Source organism: Ctenopharyngodon idella, chromosome 7 (genome assembly GCF_019924925.1).
Source record: "Ctenopharyngodon idella isolate HZGC_01 chromosome 7, HZGC01, whole genome shotgun sequence".
NCBI classification, from domain to species: domain Eukaryota; kingdom Metazoa; phylum Chordata; class Actinopteri; order Cypriniformes; family Xenocyprididae; genus Ctenopharyngodon; species Ctenopharyngodon idella.
The window spans coordinates 43,145,356-43,172,930 of NC_067226.1; the positions used below are offsets into that span (position 1 = coordinate 43,145,356).

General features: G+C 42.0%; 1 protein-coding gene and 1 long non-coding RNA gene across 3 annotated transcripts in view; one reads left to right on the top strand and one right to left on the bottom strand.

Annotated features, from left to right (window-relative positions):
- The window catches only part of LOC127515177 (uncharacterized), a 41,973-nt gene extending 22,073 nt beyond the window's left edge, over nucleotides 1-19,900 (bottom strand). Inside the window, exons 1-2 of the long non-coding RNA XR_007930779.1 lie at nucleotides 19,573-19,900; nucleotides 18,897-19,184 (exon numbers count right to left, since the gene is read on the bottom strand). This is a non-coding gene — a long non-coding RNA (uncharacterized LOC127515177). The remainder of the gene's footprint in view (nucleotides 1-18,896; nucleotides 19,185-19,572) is intronic.
- zfhx3b (zinc finger homeobox 3b) overlaps nucleotides 1-27,575 on the top strand; it is a 168,764-nt gene that overhangs the window by 69,057 nt on the left and 72,132 nt on the right. For both annotated transcript variants that reach the window (XM_051898497.1, XM_051898498.1), the window contains exon 3: nucleotides 2,112-2,608. In XM_051898497.1, coding sequence (XP_051754457.1) covers nucleotides 2,112-2,608 — 497 coding nt within the window. The remainder of the gene's footprint in view (nucleotides 1-2,111; nucleotides 2,609-27,575) is intronic.

Sequence of the window (27,575 nt, forward strand, 5' to 3'; positions counted from 1 at the left end):
AAAAAAATAAGCATAGCTGGTACATTGTATGATGTATGAGGATGTGGTTTTAGTGTATTTAATTTAGTGTATTCTAGCCCTGCAGATTTCAGCTTCCACAACAGACACAGGCACACAGAGAAAAAGAAGGAGTGAGCAAGTGGGAAAGACAGGCACACACATCTTCTTAACACTCAAGCTTCGGTTTATTTTTCGCATCCTCTATGTGTCATTCTATCTGGGTCACTTTGGCTGGGAAATTCCCCCTTTTGCTGCCCCTGTGTTTCTCGAGAAAGATAGTGTGACGGAGTAGGCTGGTGCCGAGGGAGTGTTCCTCATGATCCTGTCCTCTAGACTCCTACTAAACATCGCTGTTTTCATGTCAATACTATACAACTCGTCCTTTTTTTCCTACTTTTGTAATTGCAGCTATATACATTATCCATAGTAAAATTAAATAAATAAATAAAGTCAAAGGGCCAAGTTAGAATAATTCAGCAGCATAGTGGAGAATTTGGCATTCCAGCTACAAGCCCACAATTTGCACAGACTTGTTTCAAACTGTTGCCAGACACAAACAGGAATTGATTGCCATGACTAATAGTTTTTTCCCTCCTTCTTCTAGCCATTTAGTTGGTTTTTCAGTGAGGGAATGTTCAATAAACATATTACAGGGAAGAAATGACAGGACATAAGACTTACAGTGGTTCATTTCACAAGCAATCTGGAATGTTCAGTGCACTTCCATTTATTTAAAATCTCACACAACTAAATATAAAATATTTAGATGTGTGCATAGAAGTAACAAATTACATCTCTGGACTCTAGTCATCATAATATAAATTATTATTATTATTATTATTATTATTTTTGGTTGTTATAAAGTAGAACTTGTAAATTCTTTTAGATTAACGTTAACAATGTTCTCCTAAACATTTTTCCCTCTCTACTTTAAACATTAATATTGACTGACACAAGCAAAATATTTAAAATATTATAAGTTTATTACAATACATTCTTAAAAGATTATGAATGCTGAACATAACCTACAGATTTACAGGTGTTTACATGAGAGGTTTATGGAAAGAAATGAAAATGGCTTTCATTGTCAGAGGTCTCTCTGTCCCTGCACTAAAAGCTGAAGGTAATGGTGAAATGAGCAGGCCGCATGCTGCCCCAATAAATAAAAGGAGCTGCTGGAATTAATTTAGTGTAAAGCCATACTGGTTCAGCGGGTGCGCTCAATCTGGGCAGTGACAGATTGAAGATCAGCGAACTGAGAAAACGGCTTCTATGCATCTCTTGTCTCCAAATCTCAGCCTCTAGTGTCTTCCCCAAGCTGTTCTTAGATGCCTTGTGCTTCTGTTTTTGAATATTTAATTTCTTTGGCTCATACACCTTCTTTTCATTCCTTAAAAATACATGAATACATAAAATTACAGACACTTCGAGCAGGAGGGTGTTTGCATTGATTCCCAATCAGAGGTGAAAGAACCAGAGTTCAACAAGGAATATCTAATTTTTATATTACTATTTTTGTGGGGACAAAAAAAAAAAAAAGGCCTGTAGTTGATTTACAGTAATGTGTGCTGAGAACTCTTTAGATCTCCAGTAATGATTGAATAACTTTATTTTTACGCCTCTTCTCACAGCCTCTGGAGTTGATTTAATTGCAGGGCTATGAAAGTGCAGGACTGTGTAAATCCACACCTCCACTCTCTCTTTTCTCACTTTTTCTTTGAGCTCAAAGGAAAGGATAATCTTGATTTAATAAAATATTGTAGATAAATACACACATGCACATTATCCTAGAAAGCAAATCCACTTTGACAGGACAGACAAACATGACTCTTTGTTAAAAGGCTGAACTATGCACCTTTTCTCTGTTTCCCAGGACATTCTTGTAACTTGAGGAAGTTTAAATGAGGAGGGGGGGGGGGACAACACAGAGAAAATGCCCAACCCTCACTGTTACGTTGTATTGGACCATGTGTCCATAAGTCCCTTAATGTCACAGATAAAAGTTCATTGGTGTGGTGTTAAATGCTGTATTTCAAAGAGACAGTACATTTGTGAAAGCAAACATTCTGTCTGACAGATCAGTGATCACATTTCGTATCTTCTACTTTCAGTTGGAGGGGACATTGCCATGGATGTACGCCTGGGTGGTGGACAGCTGGTCTCAGAGGAACTGATGACTTTGGGTGAAAGCCTATCCCAGACCAGCGACCCCTCCCTCAAACTCTTCCAATGTGCTGTGTGCAACCGCTTCACTACCGACAACCTGGACATACTGGGCCTGCACATGAGCGCCGAGCGCTCACTCCCAGAGGAGGAGTGGAGAGCGGTGGTGGGCGACTCACACCAGTGCAAGCTGTGCCACTACACCACGCAGCTCAAGGCCAACTTCCAGCTGCACTGCAAGACTGACAAGCATGTACAGAAGTACCAGCTGGTGGCACACATCAAGGAGGGTGGCAAGGGCAATGAGTGGCGCCTCAAGTGCGTGGCCATTGGCAACCCTGTGCACCTCAAATGTAATGCCTGCGATTACTACACCAACAGCCTGGAAAAACTGAGGATGCACACGGTCAACTCTCGCCATGAGGCCAGTCTCAAACTGTACAAGGTGAGTCACTCTGGTAGTCCTACACTAACCAAGCACTATGCGACAAGTTTTCAGCCTCAAGTAATTTTTAACTCTCAAGGAATTTTTAACCAATAAGATTTCACTGTGGGTGGAGCTACCCAGTGCAACGCAACAACAAAATGCCTCATAGCTTGTTGTGGGAGGTTAGGACAGAAACTCTGATCAACATGGAAGAGATAGGGTAGCATCTTTCTGGTTAGGACACAGTGTTACACTATCCACAGGTTTTAAACACCTCTAGTCTACTGTACGACTGAATCGACCAGCACTTTCCGTCTCTACCGTCGACTATGAGTGATGGCCCAGTGCAGTATATTAAGGCCTAATGCGCATGCAATGAAGAGGGGAGAACAGGGGCACTTAGAGGGAGGGAGGAACATGGCAGGTCAGCAGGGTGGGGAGAAGGGCAGCTGATGAAATTGCTGGAAGAGAGGATGAAGAAGTGTGAAGAGACAGAGGTTTGGTGCTAATACCGTTCGGAGTGGGAAGGGCAGAATCGCTCTCGACAGCCGTATTGATTTTCGCCGGACTTGGAGCTTCACCTTCTACACTAATCATTCCATAATAGCCAATGGATGAACACTCTCTGAACAAATGGCCATAAATCTAACAGGCCTGATTCCATTTAGGCACCTATCCTGTGTGTCTGCGAGCCCCGCTCAGGCTGTGTTTAACCTAGACTGGCACGACTGCACACAGGGACTTCTCTTCTTAATTCTGCCTTTCTTTCTATCGCTTGCTCTCACATGCTCAATTGGATACTGAATCAAATTCCACCCATTTTAGCAGCATATCACTGCCCAAGCTTACTTGACCTTTATTTACTCTCCTTTCTCAAGTGTTTTACCTTTAGATAGTGAACAAAAATATGCAAGAAATGTAATTGCATTCTATTCAGGGAACGTCTTTAAAGATAACATGCAACAGTAGTTGCATGCTACTTTAACATAAGTCTGAGTGAAACAGAATATTCAAAAAGAAAAAAAATTGTAGGGTGGGACATCATTGCCTATTAACCTTACCAAACATACCCTAAAACAGTGACTCAGGAGCTATTTAGATATTGGCTAACATTATTTTCCTTGCCAACACCACCTAAATGAGGACAGCTGAAAAGAAGTGACTTCAGAGGCAGAGCTATGTTATGACATTTTGATATAAAATTACCAAGACTAGGTCCAGTTCACCATTGACTTCACTTGAAGTTTCCTAATTGTAAACCCTTTACAGCCAGAGATATTCTAGCATTGTCAAGATTTGCCCTGGGCTGAGGGACTCTTGGTCAGCTGTTCCCCTGTCGGACTAGTTTGTAATGGTAATTAGGGGAAGGCCAAAAACCAGCTTCCTCTGCATCTGGAGATAAAAGCTGACAAGTCTGAGCCGAGATTGTCTGCCATACTCAAGCTGGGACACGCATTGAGCATATTTACAAATACCACAATGATTCAAATATGTAACACAAGACTCCTGACGTGTTTGGCTGACCTGTGGAGGCATTGCTGTAGTCAGGGGCCTCGTGTAGCTCCAGGCAGGATTTGAGACCCAGGGAACAAGGCTGAGTTTTAGAATCAATGGCTAGCAATAGCAGAAAAAATTACTTATCTAGCCACTGACTGCAATTTATTGTGCTGTATGGAGCTGTTTCTCTGGGAGATTCCAGAATTCACCTCATACGTACAATAGGGGTGTCGCGATATACTGGTATTGACGATAACCGTGATATTTTAAAAAAAAAATGAAATATTGTTATCGTGTTAATTAGGGGTGTCGCAATATACCGGTATTGACGATAATTGTAATATTTCAAATGAATAGTACACGTATGATAATATGACATGTAAATTATCCAGCAACAGTATCTGGTTGACATCCACAACCAACGTACAGTAGGAGTTAGGGTTAGGTCAGGATTATGGAGTGCTAAACTCACATGTAATTAATGTTTCATTCATACACAACGCCGGAGGGCACCCTCGCACAGAACGTCCACAAGTGAGACTCAGGAGTAATAAGTTCCAGGAAATCCCTAATATGGACATCCAGCGATTACTCTAGCTGAATAAAACAGATAGACAATTTAACTGATTAAACATGAAGAGAATTAACGCGCCATTGCGACAGTATTATGGTTTATCTGTTCTTCAAGCCATTTAGGTTATTTTCATAAGGATAATGTATATTTATAATCCAATGCCAGTCGACATAGCCTTCATCACTGTATATAATACAGTAAAATAACATAATTTCTTTTTAATTTCTATTTGACTGACAGAAAAAATATTTTTTCAAGATTTCTGTAGATATCGGGATATATCGTTATCTTGAATTCTTTTAGCCACGATAAACGTGTAGTGAAAAATCTGATATTGTGACAGCCCTTACGTACAATATTAAAGTATACTGTTGGCACCAAAATGCTTTAGAAGCACCATAATATTCCTTCTGCTGCCAGCGCTCCCTTTAAAGAAGGAGAGCTAGCGGAGAAGAGACTAGTCCACCTAACTGCAAATGTTCAATACTCTGTGGCAGATTAGAAATGTTCGACACATCCAAGCATGATAATTTGTAAGCTTTAAGCTGCTTAAAATGGTTCCTCAGCCCTAAAAGCCCCACAGATCCGAACAGAGGAAGAGAGAACAGAGTTGACTGACAACAGCATCAGCCTTGTAAGCAAGCAGCTTCCATCAGTGGCGACAGGCCTACCCGCAAACTAAGACATTCACAGTTTGAGTTATAGCTGTATTTCATGACATACAAATGTGATTAGAGGACGATAAGCACATGCTGCTGCTGAGGTCTTGCTGTAGCATGGGTTTCTAACCCCACAATGACACAGGCTTCACTTTGCAGTGAATTTATAGCCCTGATAGACATACTGACTGCCTGACATCAACAGTATAATTTGCTTGTTCAGCTAAGCTGACTGTACAAGTGGTAAAACAGAAAAGGAAAATAAAAAACTCTCTATTTATCCCCCCCCCACCCCAACCCTAAATGCAATATGATACAAAATGCAAAATTTTTCGACCTCCTGCTGGGAGAAAATAAATTATCAAGTCAGCATAAACAGGCCCTAAGATGTGGTAGATCCTTGGGACACTTTGCCCAAATCAAACTGGTTTGCATTAAACAGGCCCTTTGTGTGCACAGCTCCGTAAATTGGAGCCTGTAATTACTGGAATTAAAAAGGAAGGTTTAAACTGAAGGCTAAGCTGGATGGGATAATTTGAGAGTCTGTGGTATGCGGCACATATTAGGGCTTTCTAAAAATACACCTTCCCCCACCACCCCACGGATTGGAATGTTCCGAAAGCCTTTGGTAGGCTTGGGAGAATTGTCTTAACCGCATGGACCACTGCACAGCAGGGGTGATGCTTCCCGACTTTGGTGTCTGTGGTACTGGACTGAGTTCCTCTCTGGTTTCAGACACACCCATCAGTCAGTCTTGCACTCATCTCAGATGAACTTTTACCTTCCACTGCTCCCTCCAAGTTCCCGCTCGCTGGCTGCTTTGTAGTGGTGAGAATGATGTCATGATGGTCACCCATAAGCATTTGCAGATGGGCCATACAACAATACCCAGGTCATCACAAAGCTTAGGCTTCTCAAGTTCTAAATTGTTGCTGGAACTTGCAATTTGCAGAGTCAGATAGTTGCCGCACGTAGTTGATCTATGTGTATTAAAGTGAAATTGAAATCGAGAGACCCTAATTGCTTTCTCAGTACACATTCCAGATTTCATTGTGCACATTTGATCTGTGTACATTATTCCAATTAAAAAAAAAATGTCTTCATAATCTTTCATCAAAATGTAATAACTTACTCTGCCTCTGAAGCTACTTTTCCTTTTTGGCTCACATTACCGATCCCTCTTATTTTTCAGTCTCACTCCTCCAACCACCTGTCATTAAGAAACTCTTCACAATCCTGACAGTTCTACCCTACATTTTGTGCTCACTGGATGTGTTGTTTCACTTAGAAACACATCGTTACAGAAGTAAAATGAGTTGTGAAAGCCATTTAATGATGATTTTAAGGATACTCCATGCTTATTCATGACTCGTCCTTCAATTTTCTCTGACACAACCCTGTAAAGGACACATTCACTTGATATTTGAGTTCGTGTTCATGCTGAGCAAGCATGTCTCAGGTGCTGGGCTGCACTCATGTCAGTCTTGAGTCTGAGACTTGGTTCTCCGCTCCAGACAGGATGGAGAGAGGCAGGTCTTCCAGGCAGGCCTTTCAAGCAAAGAGGAGGAGCTTCAGGCTGGCTACCTTCCTTGTCTCAGGGGCCGGTACAATCTGGGGTAATTGAGATTGATTGGATGTTATTTTTCCTCTTGCAAATGTAGTCCATTAGCTTGGCACATGCATAATCAGTTTAGAGCACAGTTAACTGAATGTAATCATGTTCTTCGGTGTCTGCTCGCACAAAATCCACTCCAGATGCCGCTTGGCCGTGGAAAGAGAGGAAGAAAGTGCCGTCACTATCACATGGGGAATCTTTACCCAAGAAAGGCCTCATAACATTCACCCCCGCACCACCAGCACCAGTGTGCTGGTCTCGCTCCATTAAACACACAAACTATACAAACTGTGTGCTGCACACATTTACACACTCCCTGTACATGCACAAATACACACACACATGCTCACACATTCTGTCATCTGTTCACTACTGCCCAAAACTCCTCCAAACAGAACCCTGTAGCACATGTTGATGTGTCTCAGCTATGCTAACAGTGCTTTGACTGCGCTCCAAGCACGGCCCAGGATCCAGCACAAAACGTCTGGATTTTGGACTCTCTCTACTTATTTTTCCCTCCAGTGCAATCCAACCAGATCAGCTGGGGCGTGAGGAAGGAAAATGTCTACGCTCTGGAGAAAACAAAGAAAAAACACAGTAAAACAAAACAGACAGTAATGCGTAGAAGGGGATTAACCATAGTGGCTATACTGAAAGGTATTAATGTGCTTCTCAGATATCGCTCTACCCTTTAAAACAGAATCCTGATCAATGAGGCCGACCATCTCCATTAATAATTATGATCTTTATCATGACTTATCCTTATCAGAGTAACTTACTCCAGTCATCAAAAACAAATAGACTGAGAATGCCCTGGCTCCAGCAAGATTGTGTTTGTTTTTTATTATCAAATAAAAGTGCAGAGTAATTTCGAGTTAAAGTCGCAAGGGAGCATTTTACCACTATTGGTACGGCCCGTGGTTATATCTTTCATCTGTGGACAGTGAAGCTTAACCTCTATGCCAGAGAGAGCGCCACACCCAAACTCCATAAGTCCCTCCAGACATCAGTTAGAGATGAGACGGAGTGAAAGATGATGGAAGGGAGGGGGGGAAGAAAGCAGGTCTGAGAGCGATAGAGAGAGAGAGAGGCGCTCGTTTAGATGGAGATACTCTGCTAATTATCATGGCTGGCCTGTGATTGTTCAGTAATAGTGCTCAGTGGGGAAAAAAGGTTTGCTGCTGTTCCAGGAAGGGCTGAGCTTTGATTTACCGGTAGTACCACGCTAATAAAGCGCCCATTCCATATCCACAGAGCTTCTACTGAGACATTCGGCCTCCCTCCAGTCAAAGATACAGTCCATATCACGTATATGAGCCCAGGTTTATAATTAGGAGACTCTTTTGAATTTGTATAGATCATATTTATGTATATCATAATATCTCAATGATGTAGATCCATGTCAGCACAAGGTTGCCCATAGGGTGCTGAACTCTGCCTCACGGAAGCCAAACAGAGGCTCAGCTCCCTTTAAGACAAAGGGCGGAGGGCTTTTCTCCAGAAGAGGAGTCGAGTTTTGCTGAGAGAGCTCTCCGTTAGCGTGGGAGGAGCGTGACATTGGTTTGTAGAGTAGTGGGCAGGCTTAAAGCAGTGTCTGGAAGTCTGCAGGAATTTCACAACTCCTTCAGCCCCCACCTCAGAAAGGCCAGGCGCTGACCCGTTGCACAGCTGCAGCTGATGATTACGCATGCATCTGCACCTATAAGTGTGTGTGTGTGTGTGTGCTCGTGCATGCGTTCAATGGAGGGACCAGCAGCCAAACAGATACACATGGTAGGCCATGCATAGTTTTCATATGTTGTCCTATATTACAAAAGTTGGGAGAGAGGGATAGGGGAGTTCATACGGATTGCGAGAGAGTGCGTATCTCTTTGTAGAGAAGCTGAGGAGCTGATATTATTGTGTTGTAATAGCTGTTTGTTTTGATCGCCACCCCCCCCCCCCCCCTTTCTCTTTGGGCAGCCAGACAAGAGCAACTAAGCAATGCTTCTGCCACTGCTGAAGGAAGCTGTTGATCCTATTATCTGCTGCCTGATCAGCACAAACAGGGGATTGGAGACTGATGAGGGACTGGGGTGTACACAGGGATCAGAGAGTATGTTACGCCACAGTAGGAAGGCGCAAGCTTGTGGTAGTTTGTAAAGTACGTGTAGACATAGGCAGAGATTTAAACAAACCCTAAGTGTTTGAAACTTTGCCTACAGACAATTGATACCCCAAACTGTGTGGCTTGTTGAGTAGAGGTATGCTATTACTTTTCTGGACAATCAGAATTAGTTTTTTCCTGGCGAACAATAACATTAAGAATCCCCCCCAGAACACTTTAGAAGCTAAAAACCCTTACAACATCTTTTTCACGTCTTTGTTATTGTGATTTAAAACCATATTCCCACCTTCGCCTTGTATTTGTGACTAACTTCGTCTGTGCTTCTACTGCCTGCATGTGCACTCTTTCCTCTTGCACATCTTTCTCAACTCTTTGTCTCCTTAAATTTAATAAACAAGGCAAATACCCATCATGCACAAAACAAACCAGCATGGGTCACAAGCTGGTGGGTGGTCCCTCTCCGCTGCTCTCTTCTTAAGGTTAAATAGCTTTAATCCAACCAGCCTGGAAAACTAAACATTTCTCCAGCCAAATCTTCTTTCTTCCTCCTTGTTTTCTCTCGATGTTTGCAACTTTTCCTTCTGTAATTCTCTCTTTAATATGCTGAAGATCTGTCTTATAAAACACCTTAAACAATGGAATAGGATAAACAATGGAATTTACTATAAAGATATAACGAAGAAAGTTCTTTAAAGGTAGACGCTCGCACCATCACACTGACTAAGTAATCTGTTTTAAATTGAGAGAAGTTATCTTGAGTGCAATTATGCTGTCGAGCATTAAACATGTGCAGGACTGACCTGACTCCTTTTTTTATGTAGTTATTTGACATTTAGTAGATGCTCTGAAGCAATTTAAAAGTTCACTTACTACAGGCACAATCCCCCTGGAGTTAAGTGGCTTGCTCAAGGGCACAATGTTGATAGGTCTCTGTAGTTCTAGCATTCATGGATTACACCCCCAGGTTTGCACCTCTTGACTTTTACGTTCCCGGTTCCCAGTCCAAATTTTTTAGCAACTTTGTCTATTTATAACATGCCTTAATCAATGTTTTATCTTAGTAGTGCCAGCCTCAGTCTTGTAAAAGATATTATAGTTTTATAGTTTATATTGCAATCTCAGCCCACATTCCTCTAGTCAGAAGCCCCTCAACCCAATCCCAATCCCTCTCTGGCATAGTAAGAGTGCACGTTTGCTCAGTCCGCAAAAATACTCTTTATTAGCCTAATTTGATCAGCTTGATGCATGTTTTTTTGTTCATTTTACATGTGTTTGTTAGTCAAATGTGAGTCAAATTAGTTCAAACAAAGCTTTTAGTGGCATAGTCCCTGGATGGGTAAGGCCGAACCTTCTCACTGAAAGTGACCACAGTAGCAAGTTGGCAGGTATGTTTTCTTTGAGGCAGACTTTGGGTGAGCCTAAGGAAGAAAGAGAGAGTGTTGGGGAGAAAGACAGTGGGTGGTAAAGAGAGCAACATGCAGGCTTACTGGTTCACCAGCATCAATACATCAGTGACTTAGCAACCAGATTAATGGCCTGTGAGTGACCCAGGCCACAAGGCTCCTCTCGGCGCTTAGTGGAAGGCAGAGCGCTGGAAAACACACTGTGTTTAGCTTTGGGCTGCTGAAGAGAGTCTTGGGACAAATAAATCCACACATGAAATGAGGCTTTGGACCTCACTGTTTTTCACTCACCTCTCATCACAGACAATGTCTCTCTTCTGAATATTCACAATGAAGTTCTGCTGAAATGAGGAAATCCACATCCTTCTAATGCTAGACAACTTGGAGTGTTTACATGTGTGAGATCAAGGTCCACTCTACAGCAAACTAGTTAGGTGCTGGACTGGAGCTTTTAGTGTGGAACCGTTGAATGCTGGGACAAGGGTTTAGATCCTGCTGGAACCACTGCTTAGAATTTCCAGGCTGGTTCAGACTGGTTTATGACATTTAGGTACTGGTCCAGTTGGTTGCCATGCTGTTTACCAGCGAAGCGTAACAGTTGAAGTTGGTCAGTCAGCATGCTGGTTTATGCTTGTTAGATACTGGTCCAGATGGTAGCCATGCTGTTCAATTGGTTGTGAAATTGGTTTACCAAGAGAATCTGGTTGCTGGTTGAGCTAGTTAATAATCCGCAACAGGGCAAACTCTCTGAGCTTTCTTGAGTTCTAAAGGTCTAAAACCGCAGCCCAGGGTAAAAAAAAGTCAAGCCTGACTTCTCCCCACTGAGATGGACATTCATTGAGGTGTCTTATGCATGGCCTAATTGCCATGCACTGAAGTCCAAGGTTAGGTCTGGGAGCTGTAAATCTATCAGTGTTATGGGGGCAATGTTCTCACCAGATGCAGACTACAGATTTTCATCCCTTTGTAATTAAGCAGTTCAGCCTGAGGTGTCATATGGTTTTTATTGAGACCCCTCTGGAAAAAATCATTTCACACCTTGTTTTCTCATCATGTGCTTTTATGCATGTAAAAAGAGGGAAAACCAAGAGAAGTGAAATTTAAAAAGTGGGAAATGAGGGATAAAGGCTATGGTAATATGTGGAGATGATTGTTTGTTGCATTAAAAGGCAGAGATGTGAAGTCATCAGCAAGTGACTCAATTAGAGTTCAGTAAGTTGTGCCCAAATACTTTCTTTCTTTCTTTCTTTCTTTCTTTCTTTCTTTCTTTCTAATGAAAAGAGGTTAGTGGGTAGAGAGAGAATGAGAGGGCCACAAACAGAGTGGTCAAGGACTAGCACTACATTTTCAAGGTCAAACTTTCATTGCAAGTTTACAACCCTTGCATTCTCTGCTTTCAAACTCTAGTCGCCCATACAGGACACCTAGAGTTTAAAATGACCAGTCTCAGATATGTATCCCAACATTCTCTTTGAGGTTTTCTCTTTATGAAGCCCCTCCCACTGATGAGGTGAATTCTGAGGTCATCCTCTCAGAGGTGCCTTATTTTACTAGCTGCAGCTGCTGAAAGTAGGGGAAACACTTTTGCTCTGTTGTTAAGTGGTTTCACACATTTGTGTATCATGAAGCATTTTTCAAACAGCAGTTCTGATTTATGAAGTGGAGATCTTGGCGCTGTGGGTGCAGAGATGGAACACAGAGACAGCGGAGGAACTCTTCAACACAGCCACCACATTCCTCCACCCACTCCCCACAGGATCAACCAAACTCTCTCTCTCTTTCTTCAGCCACACAGCATCACCACATTCAATCAACACCAGGCCTAAAATTAGGCTGCCGCAGACTTGATCGTTCGTTTGAACGGGTTATGTCTGTCACTGCAAAGGAATTTTCTTAATTTATACTCGTTAGGTTGGAATGGTCTTGTTCTGCTAATTTGAACCAGAAAGCCTGTCTTTGCTACTGAATAAACGAGGTCTCAGGGAGACGTTATATTTTTGCCACTAGAGAAGATTACAAGATCTTGGTATGCAAATGATTATTCAAATTATTGTTATATTAAATTAAGCACTGAGAGAAGAGTGCCATATTAATGAGTTATATGAAGCAGGCTTTATTAAATATTTGTTGATGTTGCAAAGGGAGCAGCATGTGTGTATTAATTCAGTACTGGCTGGTCCCAGTGGGTCCCTATATACACACATGCACATACATACGCATGCTCACAGAATTACATTTTTGTTCTGATTAGTATGAGCAGATTTCTAGATTTTTAAAATCACCTTCTATTAGAGCATCATATTCAGAGTTAGGAGATTCTCAGCTCTTGGTTGACCCTCGACGCTTTTAAATATGGATTTTTGTTACTTTTTGTTGCTATGAATAGGAAACTCACTTCCTTTCTATGTTCTTTCAATCAGAAATATGGCTTGTTCTTTTCCAATCCACCTTCTTTCTGATGAGTTCCTTCATTTCTTTTTATGGCTTGAGGAATCCTGCAAAACTTTCAAATTATTGGCTGTAAAATTCACTGCAGTTTATGGGAAATCAGTTGAATAAAGCATGTTATATGGGAGTGTTAGCCAAATTATTTCAAATCTCGCTAGACATTATTTGCTGGCCCTCATATTTAGTTCATTTTTTTTTAAATCATGAAAGCACCAAAACATATCTTATCGTTTAATTTTCATCCATTTTAACTCTTGTGTGACAGTGAGTACTGTCCCACAAATAGAGTGAGTAGATGGTGTCCTGTACTTAGTATTGTTTTAACTTGTGGAATGAAACTTGAAGCAGGTTGTTTAAATTTGGAAATCTGAAATCAGCGCTCTCCTATTTACAGAGAAGTCCTAGTGGATTGTTCAGACACTAAAGCTTCACCTCTATGCCTGGGCAGAGAGGAATTCCCAGTATTCAACTTAACTTTTAAATGATTTAACATGATGAAGCCATCTCCAAAAAGTCTGGGCTTTATATACAAAAATCAAACGCAATCTGCCATCTCTGATCAGAAGCAACAGCCATCAGAGCGAGGTTACGAAGGCAGAACAGGAAAAGCCATTAACTGCCAATCACAGCATCGATCGACAAGCCAGTCCACCACTACCATCACCACTGCCCCCCTTTTACTCACTTGCACTCTCAAACACTCCAGCACATACACAGCATTGCATATTTGTGTCCACATTGCGTGTTGTCATCAAGCTTAACAAGATATAACTCCAAATTGATCCAAATTTTTTTTAATAACTGAGTCAGAGCCCAATAATTTGTAATTCACTGTTGACTATTTCTGAAAAATGCTAGCCATCTTCATCTATTCTTTAAAAGCATGATTTTAATTCTCCCAAATATGGCTTCTCCATACAAACTTGAGTCTTCAAAACAATTTAAATTACAACACAACAAAGCCACACATTTCTCTAGAAACCAGACACGTGATGTATACAGCTTTGCATCAAACCGCAAAACACAGCTGCCCCCTCATCAGCACCGGTCTCTGCGTTTTTGGATCCCGACATCAGATAAAATGGGAAAACTAATAGAGTTGGCGAAGGACAAAAGAAAAAAGGCGATTGATTTTTTTTTTTTTTTTTTTTCCTCCATTTTCAGTAGTGCCGTTAGGATGGAGGGTCTTTAGGAGAATATTTACCTACTTCCCAGCTTAATAGAGATGCTGTATATCAGAGGGTGATCAGGAGCAGAGGTCAGGACTGGGGGGAGCAATTAAAGCCTGTGCATCTGCCAGTGCGGGCCGTCCCATTGTGTGCACTGCAGGCGGAAACAGATAGGTGTGCAGGGAGCAAGCAAAAAGGCAATAGTTATTGAGCACATTCTCATGTTCTTTATTGAGCTTTACTGGAGGAGACTCAGACCTCACCTTGCCTAGACCAAACCCACACTGAGCTGGAGAGGCTTGCAAAAAAACAGACCCCCCTATCAACTTTTTGTGTGAGCTTTTCAGATATCTTCCTCTATCTCCTGGATATCTAGATTTCCTCTGCCCTCCCCTGGAGTGCCTTTGACCTGCGCTCCATGACCAGCCAATAAAGCTGGACAGCGTAGTCATGATAGATGTGGCCTGGGGCCTGTGCTCTCTCACCCCACTGCTGTGGCGTCCTCGTCGACACATGAGCCGGGGGGAGGAGGAGGAGGAGTTGAGGGAGTGGGATGGGATGGGGCAGCTAGGAAGAATAGAAGGCCAGGGATATAAACCAGACCAGCCATTTTCTCCCATCCAGCTCATAAATATTTGCATTGCTGATTTATAAACAGGCCATGCTAAGACAAGATCAAAGTTAACTGTATCGGTTATAGAAAAGCCTGGCTTCTCACAACACCGCCCCGCACGCCACGCTTATACCTATTAGAGCTCAAGGCCATACATCAACAGACGTATTGGCAGGGTTTCAGATCAGCCCGCTCTCGCTGAAAGGCTAATGGTGCCCCTGCTGAGGCCGTATGGGGCTTCGGCCACAGCGCGAGAGACACATGGATTAGTTTAATACCACGTCTTTGTGCTAATGAAACTGCATAGCCTTGTCGAGCAACCCAGGTTGAGTGGCAGAATGCAGGTGGTGGTCAGGTTTCGAACTATGCGCTGTGATGTTATGTATAGCCACGTTCGGAAGCAGAAGCATGGACACCAGAGACAGCGTGTCCGCGAAGAGGACAGCAGACAGCTGCGCGGGCTTCTCTAGCTATCCAGCCAGCCAGGCGACCTACACAAAAGGCCAAGGTGGGGGTAGGCAGTTAAGGGTCAGTACTAGCGTGGGACTGGTGATGCCGGTCCACATGGTAAATCTGTGACACATAAACATATGTTTGCACAGACACACGAATGCGCACACACCACAGTCGTTGTGGACGAGGGGTGTCCAGGCCTGGGTCACTCACACATTAATAAGTGCGCAAGCTGGCAGATGCGGTCGGCTTGGGGAGGAGGGCTGTTTGTTGACCCCTGTGGGAAGGTTAGCGAACTCAGTAATGGTAGAGAAAGAGAACCATTCTCCATGGAGATCTCCTCCTTTTGTCCTAGAAATTGCTGAATAAACAGGGAATCCATCACCAGGACAGGGTGTGGCCCGGGTGCGAGCGCAGGGACAGCCACTGCTAAAAAGCCTGTCTGAAGACATCTGAATAAAAGACCAGGGTGACACACAGATAGCAAGCAGGACATACATCTACAAGACCCCCTTATGCAACATTCAAGTTATCTTAACTAATTTTAATGTTACTTCTCTCCAGGGCCAGGGGACTGTCTTGTGTACTGTAACAATACTGTTCACTTATCTGGCATGTTTGCTTTTACCACAACATCATTTTGACAGATTAGCCCCGATCTTAACAAACTGGTTTCTAAAAACCTGCCGTCTCAAAAAGCCTAATAGAAATTGCCAAACATCTGTTGGCCGTCGTGGTGCAGACATTAGAGGATATGCAGCTACATTTTTGTCTGCATTCAGCTCCATTAGTAGAAAACTGCAATGTCTTTGTGGCCTGGCCAGCAGTTGTGCTCTATTCTACAGGTATAGCCATGCGTAGAGCGCTGAGAGTTTGTTATGCACCAACTTCAAAGATCTCCCACCGCAACTGAGAGCTGCTGCTGAACAGGCAGACGCGGCTTTGGTCTGGGAAGGGTTACTGAATTATTACTGATGCTTTGGGGGGTAACTGTCCGACCGCAGGTCTGGGGAATATTAATCATTTATTTGATTGTCCGTATGTGCTGATTAATCAATTTGAGGGAGATCTTCAGGATTAACTACCCTATTATTCCCTTGTAAGAACAGATAAGAGATAAGACTTTAAAATATCATGTACCATTTATCATGTATTTTTAGTCCTCTGCAGATGAAGGCGGGCGAAATAAAAACTGAGGTGAGATTAGGCAGAAGAGCAACAGAGGAAAAGAGGGGGAGGGAGAAAAAGAGAGAGAGAGAACGATTCTTTAGATCCAACTAGGACAGAGCACAACAGATTTAACTGCTGTACTTCACAAGAGGTGCAGGATGAGGAGTGAGAACAGCTCATGTACTAGGCTTACATAACCAGACAGAGCCTTACTTCCAAAAGCAACATGCGAGGAGAAATCAGTAAGTGGAGGATCAACAGGAAGTAGAAAACAATAGCACTCTGCACCTGTAACCACCTGACTGAGAGAAAGGTAGCGAAAGGTGGGGGTTGGCGCCAATGAACCAGTGAACTCGGGACCTGTCATAGGTGAGTGAGTTGTACTTGCTTGTGGCTGTGCATGATCAAACAATGGCATAGTTCCTGGGTGCACCACCCATGTTCGAATCCGCCCTATAAATTCTCTATCCGCTGGCTGCTTGATGTGTTATGTCATGTGGTAATTCCTTTGATTTCGACATACCTCCGTTTGTAAATACATGAGCCTCTTAAAGAGCTGTGGTTACTTTTACAAGCATGGCGCTCCCGGCGCTTTGGTGGAGAATGCAGGGAAGGGAGAAGGCAAGAGTGAGACACAGAGCTGGTTTAGAAACTGTATACACTTCTCTCGTAGCGCCATTGCCAAGTGCACTTATGCCTCCAGCCGCTCATCGTGTATGCAGTTCAAAGTGAAGTGACACGGAAACTCGAGCCGGAGGAGGAGTGCGGGCCTCTCTGTTAGCAGCATGCTCAGGCCCAGTTATGCATTTTCTAGCAGTCTCTACCTGTTAGCACTTTGCACACTGCGCCGCTGTCATCCTGCATCTGCGGCGCTATTTGCATGCAAAACAGGGTTGGGTTTGGTGCCAACTAATGCCATTCTGCTAGATGTCATCACTTCTGCACTTCCTTTGACACTTAAGTGAGTAAGAACTACTTATTTTTGCTAGTACCTAAACTGGCTGCAAATCTCATAAGGAGGGCACTCTTCCACAACATTTAATGCATTAAAATCACAAGTCGTCCCGATGGTTGCTTAATGCTATCCTATAACTAACGTTCAATTTACGTTAAGAGCAATACAAAGCTTTGCTATGCTGACGCAGTAGCAGTGCACGGAATTAAATGCCTTCGAATGGGCAGCCATGGCCGCAACCTCTACAGTGACACAAGGACTGATGGCGTGAGCAAGTTATTTTAGGAATCGCATGCAGAGGTCCTTCAGAGGGCCCTGTACAGTATTTGTACAGCCCAGCGACGCTGAAGCAATGGAGCTGCCTCTAGTTAGACCTGCACCTTTTTTGATTTTAGTGATAATGACCATATCTCAGCTGTAATTATGCTGGACTTGGAATGATGAGGGCTTAGGTTATCGATCCACTATTGATTACTCTGATCAATGAGCGCTTTGTTTCTTTTTTATGGAAAGTGAAGTTGTATTTCTTCTTTCCTTTGCAAGCTAATGAGTCGGCACTGATGACGGATCCCATAAAGCGCTGTATGTTTTCAGCACCCTTGTGTATTCTGCTTAAAGAGAGAAGAGGGAGATTATGGGATGGACAGGTGAGCCTCTCTCAAAGAGCTCCACTTTTCAGCACAAGTGTTCAGGCTCCTCTGGGCATAGGCTAGAGGCCAGGGCTTATTTCAAATTCATGTCTTGCATACACTGTCAGAACATACACAGCTTCATGGGAGTCTTTTTTTTTTTTCTAAACTAAAAACTAAAACTTAAGCCTAAATAATAATATTACAGTATATTATTAATATAGTATGTATTCAGTGGAGTCTAAGCGAGAACAGTCCTTTTATGAAGAACAGATTGCACGACCACACCATATGTTTTGTTTCTCACAATATAGGCACTGTATGTTTAGGTTAATGACACTAATTAACAAGTTAATTCGCTCAAATCAAGTGACAACAGCTCAGTAGGCTATTGGGACTTTAAAGCTCTTTATGCAGTTAGTAGAAGTCAAAGCAATTGAGTGAAGGCAAACAAAGTGTATCTTTAGAAACAGAGAGAGAGCCACTAGAAATGGATAGGTGCTCAAAGTTTGCGTTACCACTACATTGCCCTCAGACACTCAGAATGCTTATGTGCTATGCAAATAAGGTTCCCAAAGTAACCACCCCCGGCCCGCCCCCGCTTATTCATTTGCATGTTAAGAAGGTGAGAACTCTTAGGGCCTGTTGCGCCATTGTAGGCCCAACACAGCTAATAAAAGCCAGGCTTTTTAAGCTGAGCTTAAATATTTACTCTGGCACAGGGCCACGATCTGGCCCTCTCATTACACTAGTCCTGTGGGTGAAGGTGAAGCTGGGCAGATGAGAGGGGCAGATCCTGGCAACTCAAACATTTCCTCATCGGAGACCAGTTCAAACACTCCGCGCAGCCGACTCCAGACTGCCCTTTGTGAATTTTAGAAAAGAAGAACAAGGAAGAGGGGAGCATTCTTACTGCCTCATAACCTAGCCTGGAGCATCAACCAATTATGTGGTAATGAAATATTCACGTAGACTAACAAGGAACGCTGGAGGTGAAAGCTAGATAATACAAACCTGAGGAGTTAATACTGTAGGGTGTCCTTTTCATCACGTCTATGACTTTTTAGGATAAGGGCTTGTTCACTTGGGTTGGATTTGAGTATTCGCTAATTTGTGGGTTATTGGTAAGTGTTTGCCTTTTATTAACTCAGATGTTGATGATCATCATTCAGGATCCTTCCATACTTCAATTTTGCGCTGACTCCGGTGAAGCATTTGGTATGTTTCCCAGAAGAATGTGGACGAAGAGTTTGATGTTTGCTGTTAGCAATGTATTTGCCCAACCTTGTGTTACATCAACCTCTATAGATAAACAAAAATGCAGTGAGTCAGTCCCTAGTTTCAGTTAAATTCAGACAGTTACTGTAACTACAATGTATTGTTACACTTGCTATTCTCATAAATACAACATGGCTTATTTGGTATCTTCTTTTATGTGTTTGACTTTGTGAAATAGATGCAGTGCTTTCTTTTGCAAGTATGTTTTTCTCACAAATCATTCTGTTCTTGCTAGATCACCAGAACAAGTCATGTGTTTTCAGCTAATATAACAAATAAGACATCATTGAACGGTCTAAGTACCTCTGAATGTCTCTCGATTGATCGTGTCTGTCTCCTGTCTGCATGCCCTGAGACATACACAGAATTCTTTCGCTGTCCTGTCCTAATAATTAGCAACATCGTTTCTTACCAAAATGGAGGGTTAGTTATGGGAAGCGTGCTGGAGGTTGCAGGGGGTAGGAGGATCTGTACAGGTCCTAAGCTGCCCTCCTAAATTTCCAGATGGCACCAGGCGGCCGCAGATGTCTAGGGACAGTTGGAACAGCTGTGTGTGTCGCCCCTAGAGCTCCACACAGCTGTCGCCTCCTGCAGGCAGAGTTATTGTACTACGGGGCTGGATGCGGCTTGGCGCTACAGGGCTTGCGTTCATAAAAACAATGGGAGGCTAAGCTGTTAATTAGCCCTTCATGGTGGAAGGCGACGTCTAGCGATTAATGTAGTTTTGCAACTCTTTTTCTTTTACCCAACCCTGGATTAAACTTAATTTTCTGCATGATCTCCAAGTCACTTAATGTAAAATGTGGCTCAGCTCATTGTACAAGTAAAATGTATTTATTTTGACTTCAAATACTACATTATGTGTATATTCTCGTCCTTATTCAAAAAGGCCTTGGCCATTGCCACTGCCGTATTATCTCTGATCTGGGTATTGATATCTCCACTGCCCTGAGTTCCCATTCTCAATCCCTTCTATAGAGTTCCCTTGCTCTCTTCCTTCCTCACCAAGACCGATTCGCACAATGAATTATGTGGACACATTGATCAGCTGATTGAGAACCATTGTTTGGAAATGCAGGGGCATTACTGGAGGAAGGATTACCCCATGCTTGTTTTGCACCGGTGTATGCGAGAGGGTATTATTTAACTGCTTGTCACTACACCCTCCCTCTAACCGCTATTGCTTTTTACTCAAAGACACAAAGAAACATACACAAACGAGCGTACGCATAATCAACACAAGCCAAATGACTGCAGGCATTGATTGCTTTCTTTCTACAATTATGTTCCTATTGTTTACTTTCTAGCTGCTTATTTATTCCAAAGGAATTCAATAATTATTGCTTTATTTACTGTTAAAGTGCACTGGGGTGGTATAAGCTGCTAGAGAGGATTGTTTTTAAGGCCCCTATCTCTCTGTTTTTCACCCTTATTTTTCCTGAACGCACGTGTACAGTAATCCATCCAAACCAGTCTAATCTATCACAGAGAACTGAATCACAGATTCAACACATCTATTGTTTAAATCACTGTATCACATCTGGAACATGACTTATTATAACTTGGTAAAGTTTAGTGAAGATAAATCACAAACAAGATCACTTTAATGTCTCTGTTGTTTCTCCTAGACAGAGATTAAATAGAGACTGACTTTTCTCCTCAGTAAATGTGAGAACAATATCACAAATTATGCTCAGATTGGACAAGATAGCAAAGTCTTTCATTTAAGAGACAGAGATTTCAATGCGATCTCAATTAAAATCTTCAAAGATCTCAATTTCTCATCAAATTCCTTAAAATTATCTGAAGTTCGCTATCTACATTCATTTATTTCATTATAAATCTATACTCCCACATTATGTCAACTGTTGTTTCGTTTGTGTCTGTTTTTATTTCCCATTTTTATCAGAAACATCAGAATCACAGCTGATTCTTGAGTAAAACATAACTGAGAACTCCATTAACTTCTGAGATATGAGAGAGCAACATCTGAAGTAATAAAATGTTCCTCTGGGAAGTGGTAGAATGGCTATTCCAGGAGAACAGAGCAAAGTGATCCTGAAAACACAGGATCTCAGAGAGTGAGAGAGGTGCAGGAAGTGGCAGGTATGCAGTTAAGGGGTGGGTAAGTGCTGTCTCTCCAGCCACAGTGCAGCGTCTGGGCATGTCGCCGCTCGCAGTGGCTAATTTGAACCAGCCGCTGAACTTGGCATCCAGTGCAGCTTCTGTGGTCGCGGTTCTGCTACTCCTTAAGCTACTGCTGCTAAGTGAGAAACGAGATAGAAAAATGGAGAAGTGAAGGAGGTAGGACAAACTCATTCACAGCATACTAACTATTAAAACACTGTACCTGCTGTAATGAAGATGAACTTAGACTTCTAGAGTTTCTGTATAAAGCTAATTTTAATTCAAGAGAGCACCTAACCGGATGTGTGTTGTGTTGACATGAGAGTGGACGTTGTCATGTGAACGTGCGATGGAGATTAATATTTTGCAAATAAAGTGGTAAATTATGTTTTTTTGCGCAAAGCACACCCGTCGCTTTATAAAACCACTGGAGTCACATGGATTACTTTTATGATGGCTTTACTACCTTTCTGGGGCTTGAAAATGGTAGTTGCATAGGTTGTCAATGGAGAGACAGAGAGCTCTCTGATTTCATTAAAAAGATCTTCATTTATGTTCCGAAGATGAACGAAAGTCTTACGGGTTTGGAATGACATGAGGGTGAGTAATTAATGACAGAATTTTCATTTTCCGGTGAACTAACCCTTTAACAAAAGCAAACGAGAGTTAAAAATGCATTTGCTGAAGCAACCATGCCATTTTATCTTGCTTCTACAAGACTTTGAAAAACAAGACATTACAACCATGCCTTTATAAATAAATCTTTATTACCATGCCATTTTAGCTTGCTTTTACAAGTCTTTAAAAAACATGTTTTTAATAATCGATAATCTGCCCCTCTAATCACAATTTGTTAGAAATGAAAGAGAATAAAGGATGTTGGTGTTTTATGTTCACTAGTGGTCAATTTCAGCTGAAATCTGCAGTTAACTGTAGTTTTGCAAAAAGCAGCCTAGTTTGTATTTAGATTTTTTTTTTTTTTTTTTCCCGTAAGTAAGGTTTTGCCAATTCTAGAACTTTTCGGGTCAGTTTAGCCACTGAAGTACAGCTAAGTAAACCTACACAACACACACACACACACACACACACAGAGTGAGATATGAGAAAGGGTGCAGCTTCCCGTCTCATCTCTGCTTGGGTTTTTTCTGCCCATTAGGCAAATCCCTTTGTCTCGTCTCAGGATGCAGAGCAGTGATCTCATTGGCTATTATTTAACCAATGACATCATTAGGCTGGTTACAAAGGTGTCAGTGCACTTGACTGTATCCATCAAGATGACATGTGACTGAATCCAGTTTAGTGTGCTGCCCTTAAGGCACTGGTGTGACCCCACAACAGCATGATATCAATTGATATATAACATAGCATGAAATGTTGTGGCCAGTGTTTAAGCATTTTGGCTTAGATTGTGCTTTAGTCCAGTTTCTGTTAGTTTCCTGTCTCTGCATCAGTATCAGTACCAAATGTCCCTACAAGTATAGTAAAACCAAAAATAACCTACATTGTGGGGACCAACCCCCACATTTCCCTATGAGGAAAATGTCTTAATAAACATGTCTTAATGAAAATGCAGAATGGTTTGTGCTGAGGGGTTTGGATAGGGTTAGAAAATATCATTAGCTTAGTATTAAAACAATAGAAGTCAATGGAACATCCCCACCATGATAGAAAAGCAGACGTATGTGTGTGAGCGAGTTTGAGTGGAAATCACCAGGCCTCGCCACTAAGTGCCGAGAATCATTGGGATAATTACAAAGCAATACACATTCAGACACTCTCTGGCTCACTCACAGTGGGAATTCGTCAGCTCTGGGAGAAATTGATAGCTATTTAGCCACTGGATAGTCATCTGTTTTAATGCATTAATTTTGTATTAAGAGCACTGCCAAATTTAATAGTAGAAATCAGGGTTGGAGCAAAAGGGGGTCTGTGTGTGTGGTGGGGTGGGGGAGGTGGGTGATGGGTTGTACACTCACCTCATGCACATTTTTGTAAGGCTTTAGGCCAGAAAAAAATACTCTACACAAGTACACAATTGCATACGTGAATATGCTTGGCCAAAGCATATCAAGCGTCCGGTCCTGTTGCTCATGCATAACGTGTAACAAACCACAGTTAGAAAAATAGAGTTACCTTCAAAAGTCTATAATATTAAACCAGATATTTTACTATTCAGGTAAGCATGGTGACAGTTTTAACTTACTATAAATAACATGCTTGCAATTCAACTTAAAAAAGAAAATTGGCTGTAGATGGTGTTAAACTCGTCAACAAAATTACTGATGAAAATGTCTTTCATCAGGAAGCACTGAGACAAGATTTTAAAAGAAATGTGCATCATGATGATTATTAAACAATTCCATTTTTAAAAAATGTTTATAAAAATGTGAGTATGGAGTAAGAAATATTATAAGAATATAATAGCAACAATTCAATCATTGTCAATAATGTCAAAAATTGATGTTTCATTTATGTTTCATTTATAACTATTTGAATATGTATTTTAATTTTGCACTTTCTCAACCATATATATTTATTTTGTAGACTAAAATTAGACAAAAAACAAAACAATGTGTAAAAATTAGTACTGACTCTAAAAGACAGTTTGTGCTAATACTCTGTATAGCAACTCTTGCAGCAACATTGAGAATCCCACACGAACCTGCTTAGTGTTATGAATAGCTTGAATAGCTAGAAGCATTTGTGCCCATGTACTTGTGTAGAGTATGTTGTGGAACTTAAGAGTTGCTTTACCACGATTCCGCTGTGGGCCTGGCATTTGTGGAGGTTTTCATAGAGTATGCTGAGTGCCTGCCCTGTATTCGGCTCTCTGGCAGTTAAAGTGGTGATGGGTGTGAAAGGTGTGTGTTTTTTCAGCCCACATAAGTGGATGCTTCTGTAGATCCATGCACAGGAGCAGGTAGGTGTTGAAAGTGATAGCTGTGCGTTATGGGAGCAAAACAGGCAGAGATGCAGTGTTGAGATGCGGCGGGGTGGACGAGGTGAGTCGCCCTTGCTTTTCCTCACCTACACGAGTACAGGGGACTGATTCATCCTTCACTTGGGTCGTTATGTGCATGTGTGTGAGAGAGAGAGCAACTCCTGTCCTGTAAAGATGGACCGCACTTGCTGCACACACGTGCATTTTCTCTCTCTCTCTCTCATACACACACACACACTCACACACTTACTCCCTCCAGCCCACTCAGGTTTCGCTCCACTGCACTTCCCCACAGCTCATGTGCTCTCCTGTAAGTCTGCCATTAACTTCCAGCCAATTAAATGAATTTTGAGTAGTAATGTAAGCCATGCTGACTCTGTGGCCTTCTCTGGCTCCAGGGGCCTGTACGCGGCTGTTCTGGGGCCCCTGCGGAGGGGAGCCTTCTCAACAGCACCCTGACCGGCCCCTCCCTGCTCGGTGAACATGACTTTTTCATTAAGCCGCTGAATTCCTGCACTTCAGTTGGAGGTGATTTATCAGCATGGAGCTTCATCTCAGGATCATAGGAAACAGACACGCCGCACACAAGCGCTCTCTCATGCGTTATTGTGTTTCATGTTCAGACCCAGGGGTGTGTGTGTGTTGGGTGGGAGATTAGGTGCAGGGATCATCTTAGGGATCCCTCGTGTGGATGTTTCAGATGGAATCATGTAGATATATTTGTGTGAGAGAGAGATTGTTTTGGCCCTCTGGTGTCAGACCTGAAGAGCAATTCATTTATCTCTGCTATATGGATATTTAGGAATATTATATCTTATGTTGTGTTGGAGAGACTTAAAGGGATAGTTCACCCAAAAATGAAAATTACCCCATAATTTACTCACCCTCAAGTCAACCCAGGTGTATATGACTTTCTTCTTTCAGCCAAACACAATCAGGGTTATATTAAAAATATCCTGTCTCACATTCGACTTAAGTCCAAAAAGCGTTCCGCGACGTAGTACACAATGACATGATGTGCTATGCGTTATAATGTAGGACATAGTGTAGTACGTCATGGTATAGTGTAGAACGTCATGTCATCGTGTACTACGTCGCGGAAGTTAATGCTTTTTGGACGCAAGTCGAATGCGTATGACTGTCGCACCGGAAGCATTATTTTACTTTATAAAGTTTTAAATGAGTATATTTCTCTTACAAAAACGCATCGATTCACCTTAGAAGGAATAAATGGATGCACTTTTTTGGACTTCAAGTCACTCCCAGTCAGATCCTCCAGTCACTCCTATTATAAAGCTTGGACGAGCCAGGATATTTTTAAAATAACACTGATTGTGTTTGGCTGAAAGAAGAAAGTCATATACACCTAGGATGGCTTGAGGGTGAGTAAATTATGGGGTAATTTTCATTTTTGGGTGAACTAACCCTTTAAACCTTCTAATATCCCTTATAAAAAGTTTTTTTTTTTTTTTTTTTTTTTTTTTTCGCAATATGGTAATACCATGTTATTCTTTGAAGCACCTGAGCACCATGGTACTCTGGAGTAAATATGTTAGCTGTACCAAAATGGTAATGATGCCATCACTGTATAGCATATTGGCTAACATATTTAGCATCCAGTGTGTGGTAGACTGGCTTTAGTTTGGGTAAAGAAGTGATATATTGCTCTTCTCTGGGCTAAGGTCGACCCGTGTAAATCCTACCCTTTTTATGGGCGCTGTAAAACTCCCCACATTTTTTTTCAAAGACCTTTGAAGTTTAGTTCAGGTGTCGTCTTTTTTGCTGCACTTATTTTCACAAAAGTCAGCTCAAGTAAAGATGTGCGTTTCAGTCCATATATTCTCCTCCTCGCTTGCGAAGAAAGAAGAAACCGTGCCATCTCGTAGCACACAGCGGATTGATTTGGTGTTTTATACAAGCAAATCCGTGACAGATCAGTGTACCTGAGCTCTGATACGCTGCATATGTGTTAGGGGGGTGAGGCGGAGAAGCTCAGCTCAAGTAAAGCCCAAAACATCCAGCAGCACCTACTCAATGACATCATACCCCCACTTCAAACAGGAAAGGGAGTGAAGGAGAGCGAGAGAGAGCGTGAGGAGAAAGACAGAGCCTTTTACGATCACCTAATAACTCCATTACATGGAGCTGAGGGGCACACACAAAAAGCAAAAACCCATTCCTGGAAGTCAGTGGCCCTAATGCACATCTTAGGTATACCAGGGTGACATATGATACCAGCACCACAAAAAAAAAAAAAAAACCCTTATAGCAATGTTACCCGAAAATTAAATATTACCAGAGAAGGAGAACATTTCAGGGAACACAATATTTTTTCCTCTCTCACTGTTGTCAACACCTGATGTGGCCTTAATTGGGTTAAAAATCTAATGTTACTCTGGCTTTGTGCATCCGAAGCCGATGGAAAAGCATCTCATCTCTGCGCTGCAGGGCAAAGCCAACTCAGCCGCGTCTTAATGAATCAATTTGTTTTCCCCGACCTTTGTCAGGGTTTGGGGGTGGTCTGTGCAGGAGATTAAGAGCTTCTCCACAAGAGAGAAAATACATGTTTTGCCAGGCAAAAAGGCAAAGAGATATTTTTACAGATTTGCATCATCTCATTCATGGTGCAATTTAGTTGCTTTTTCGTGACTCACGTAACAGAAGGAAGGTAAACAACCAATACAAGCTAAAGAGACTTAGGAAAGATACTGCTATTTGATGAGCAGATATGATTGGAAATGTTATGAGCCATTTTTGTAAACTCATATCACCTCTTTAAAGGATTAGTTCACTTCAGAATTCAAATTTCCTGATAATTTACTCACCACCATGTTATCCAAGATGTTTATGTCTTTCTTTCTTCAGTTGAAAAAAAAAATGAAGGTTTTTGAGGAAAACATTCCAGGATTTTTCTCCATAAAGTGGACTTCACTGGGGTATAACGGGTTGAAGGTCCAAATTGCAGTTTCAATGCAGCTTCAAAGGGCTCTACATGATCCCAGCCGAGGAATAAGGGTCTTCTCTAGCAAAACGATCGGTCATTTTCTAAAAAAAAAAAAAAAAAAAACATTATATATTGCACTGCTCTGTGATGTGGCGCTCTGTGATGCGCCACGCATGACGTAATCACGTTGGAAAGACATAGGTGGAAGTACCGAGCAAGTGTTTACAAAGCGAACATGCAAAGGCTAAGTCAAACGCCCTTTACAAAAAAAGATAAAACAGCGATGTCGGACAATTTTGAAGTTGGACTAGAAAATGAGATGGAGTTTTTCATCCTACCGCGGTACTTCCGCCTAAATCACGCATGACCTTTCCAATATGATTACGCAAAGTGTGGCGCATCG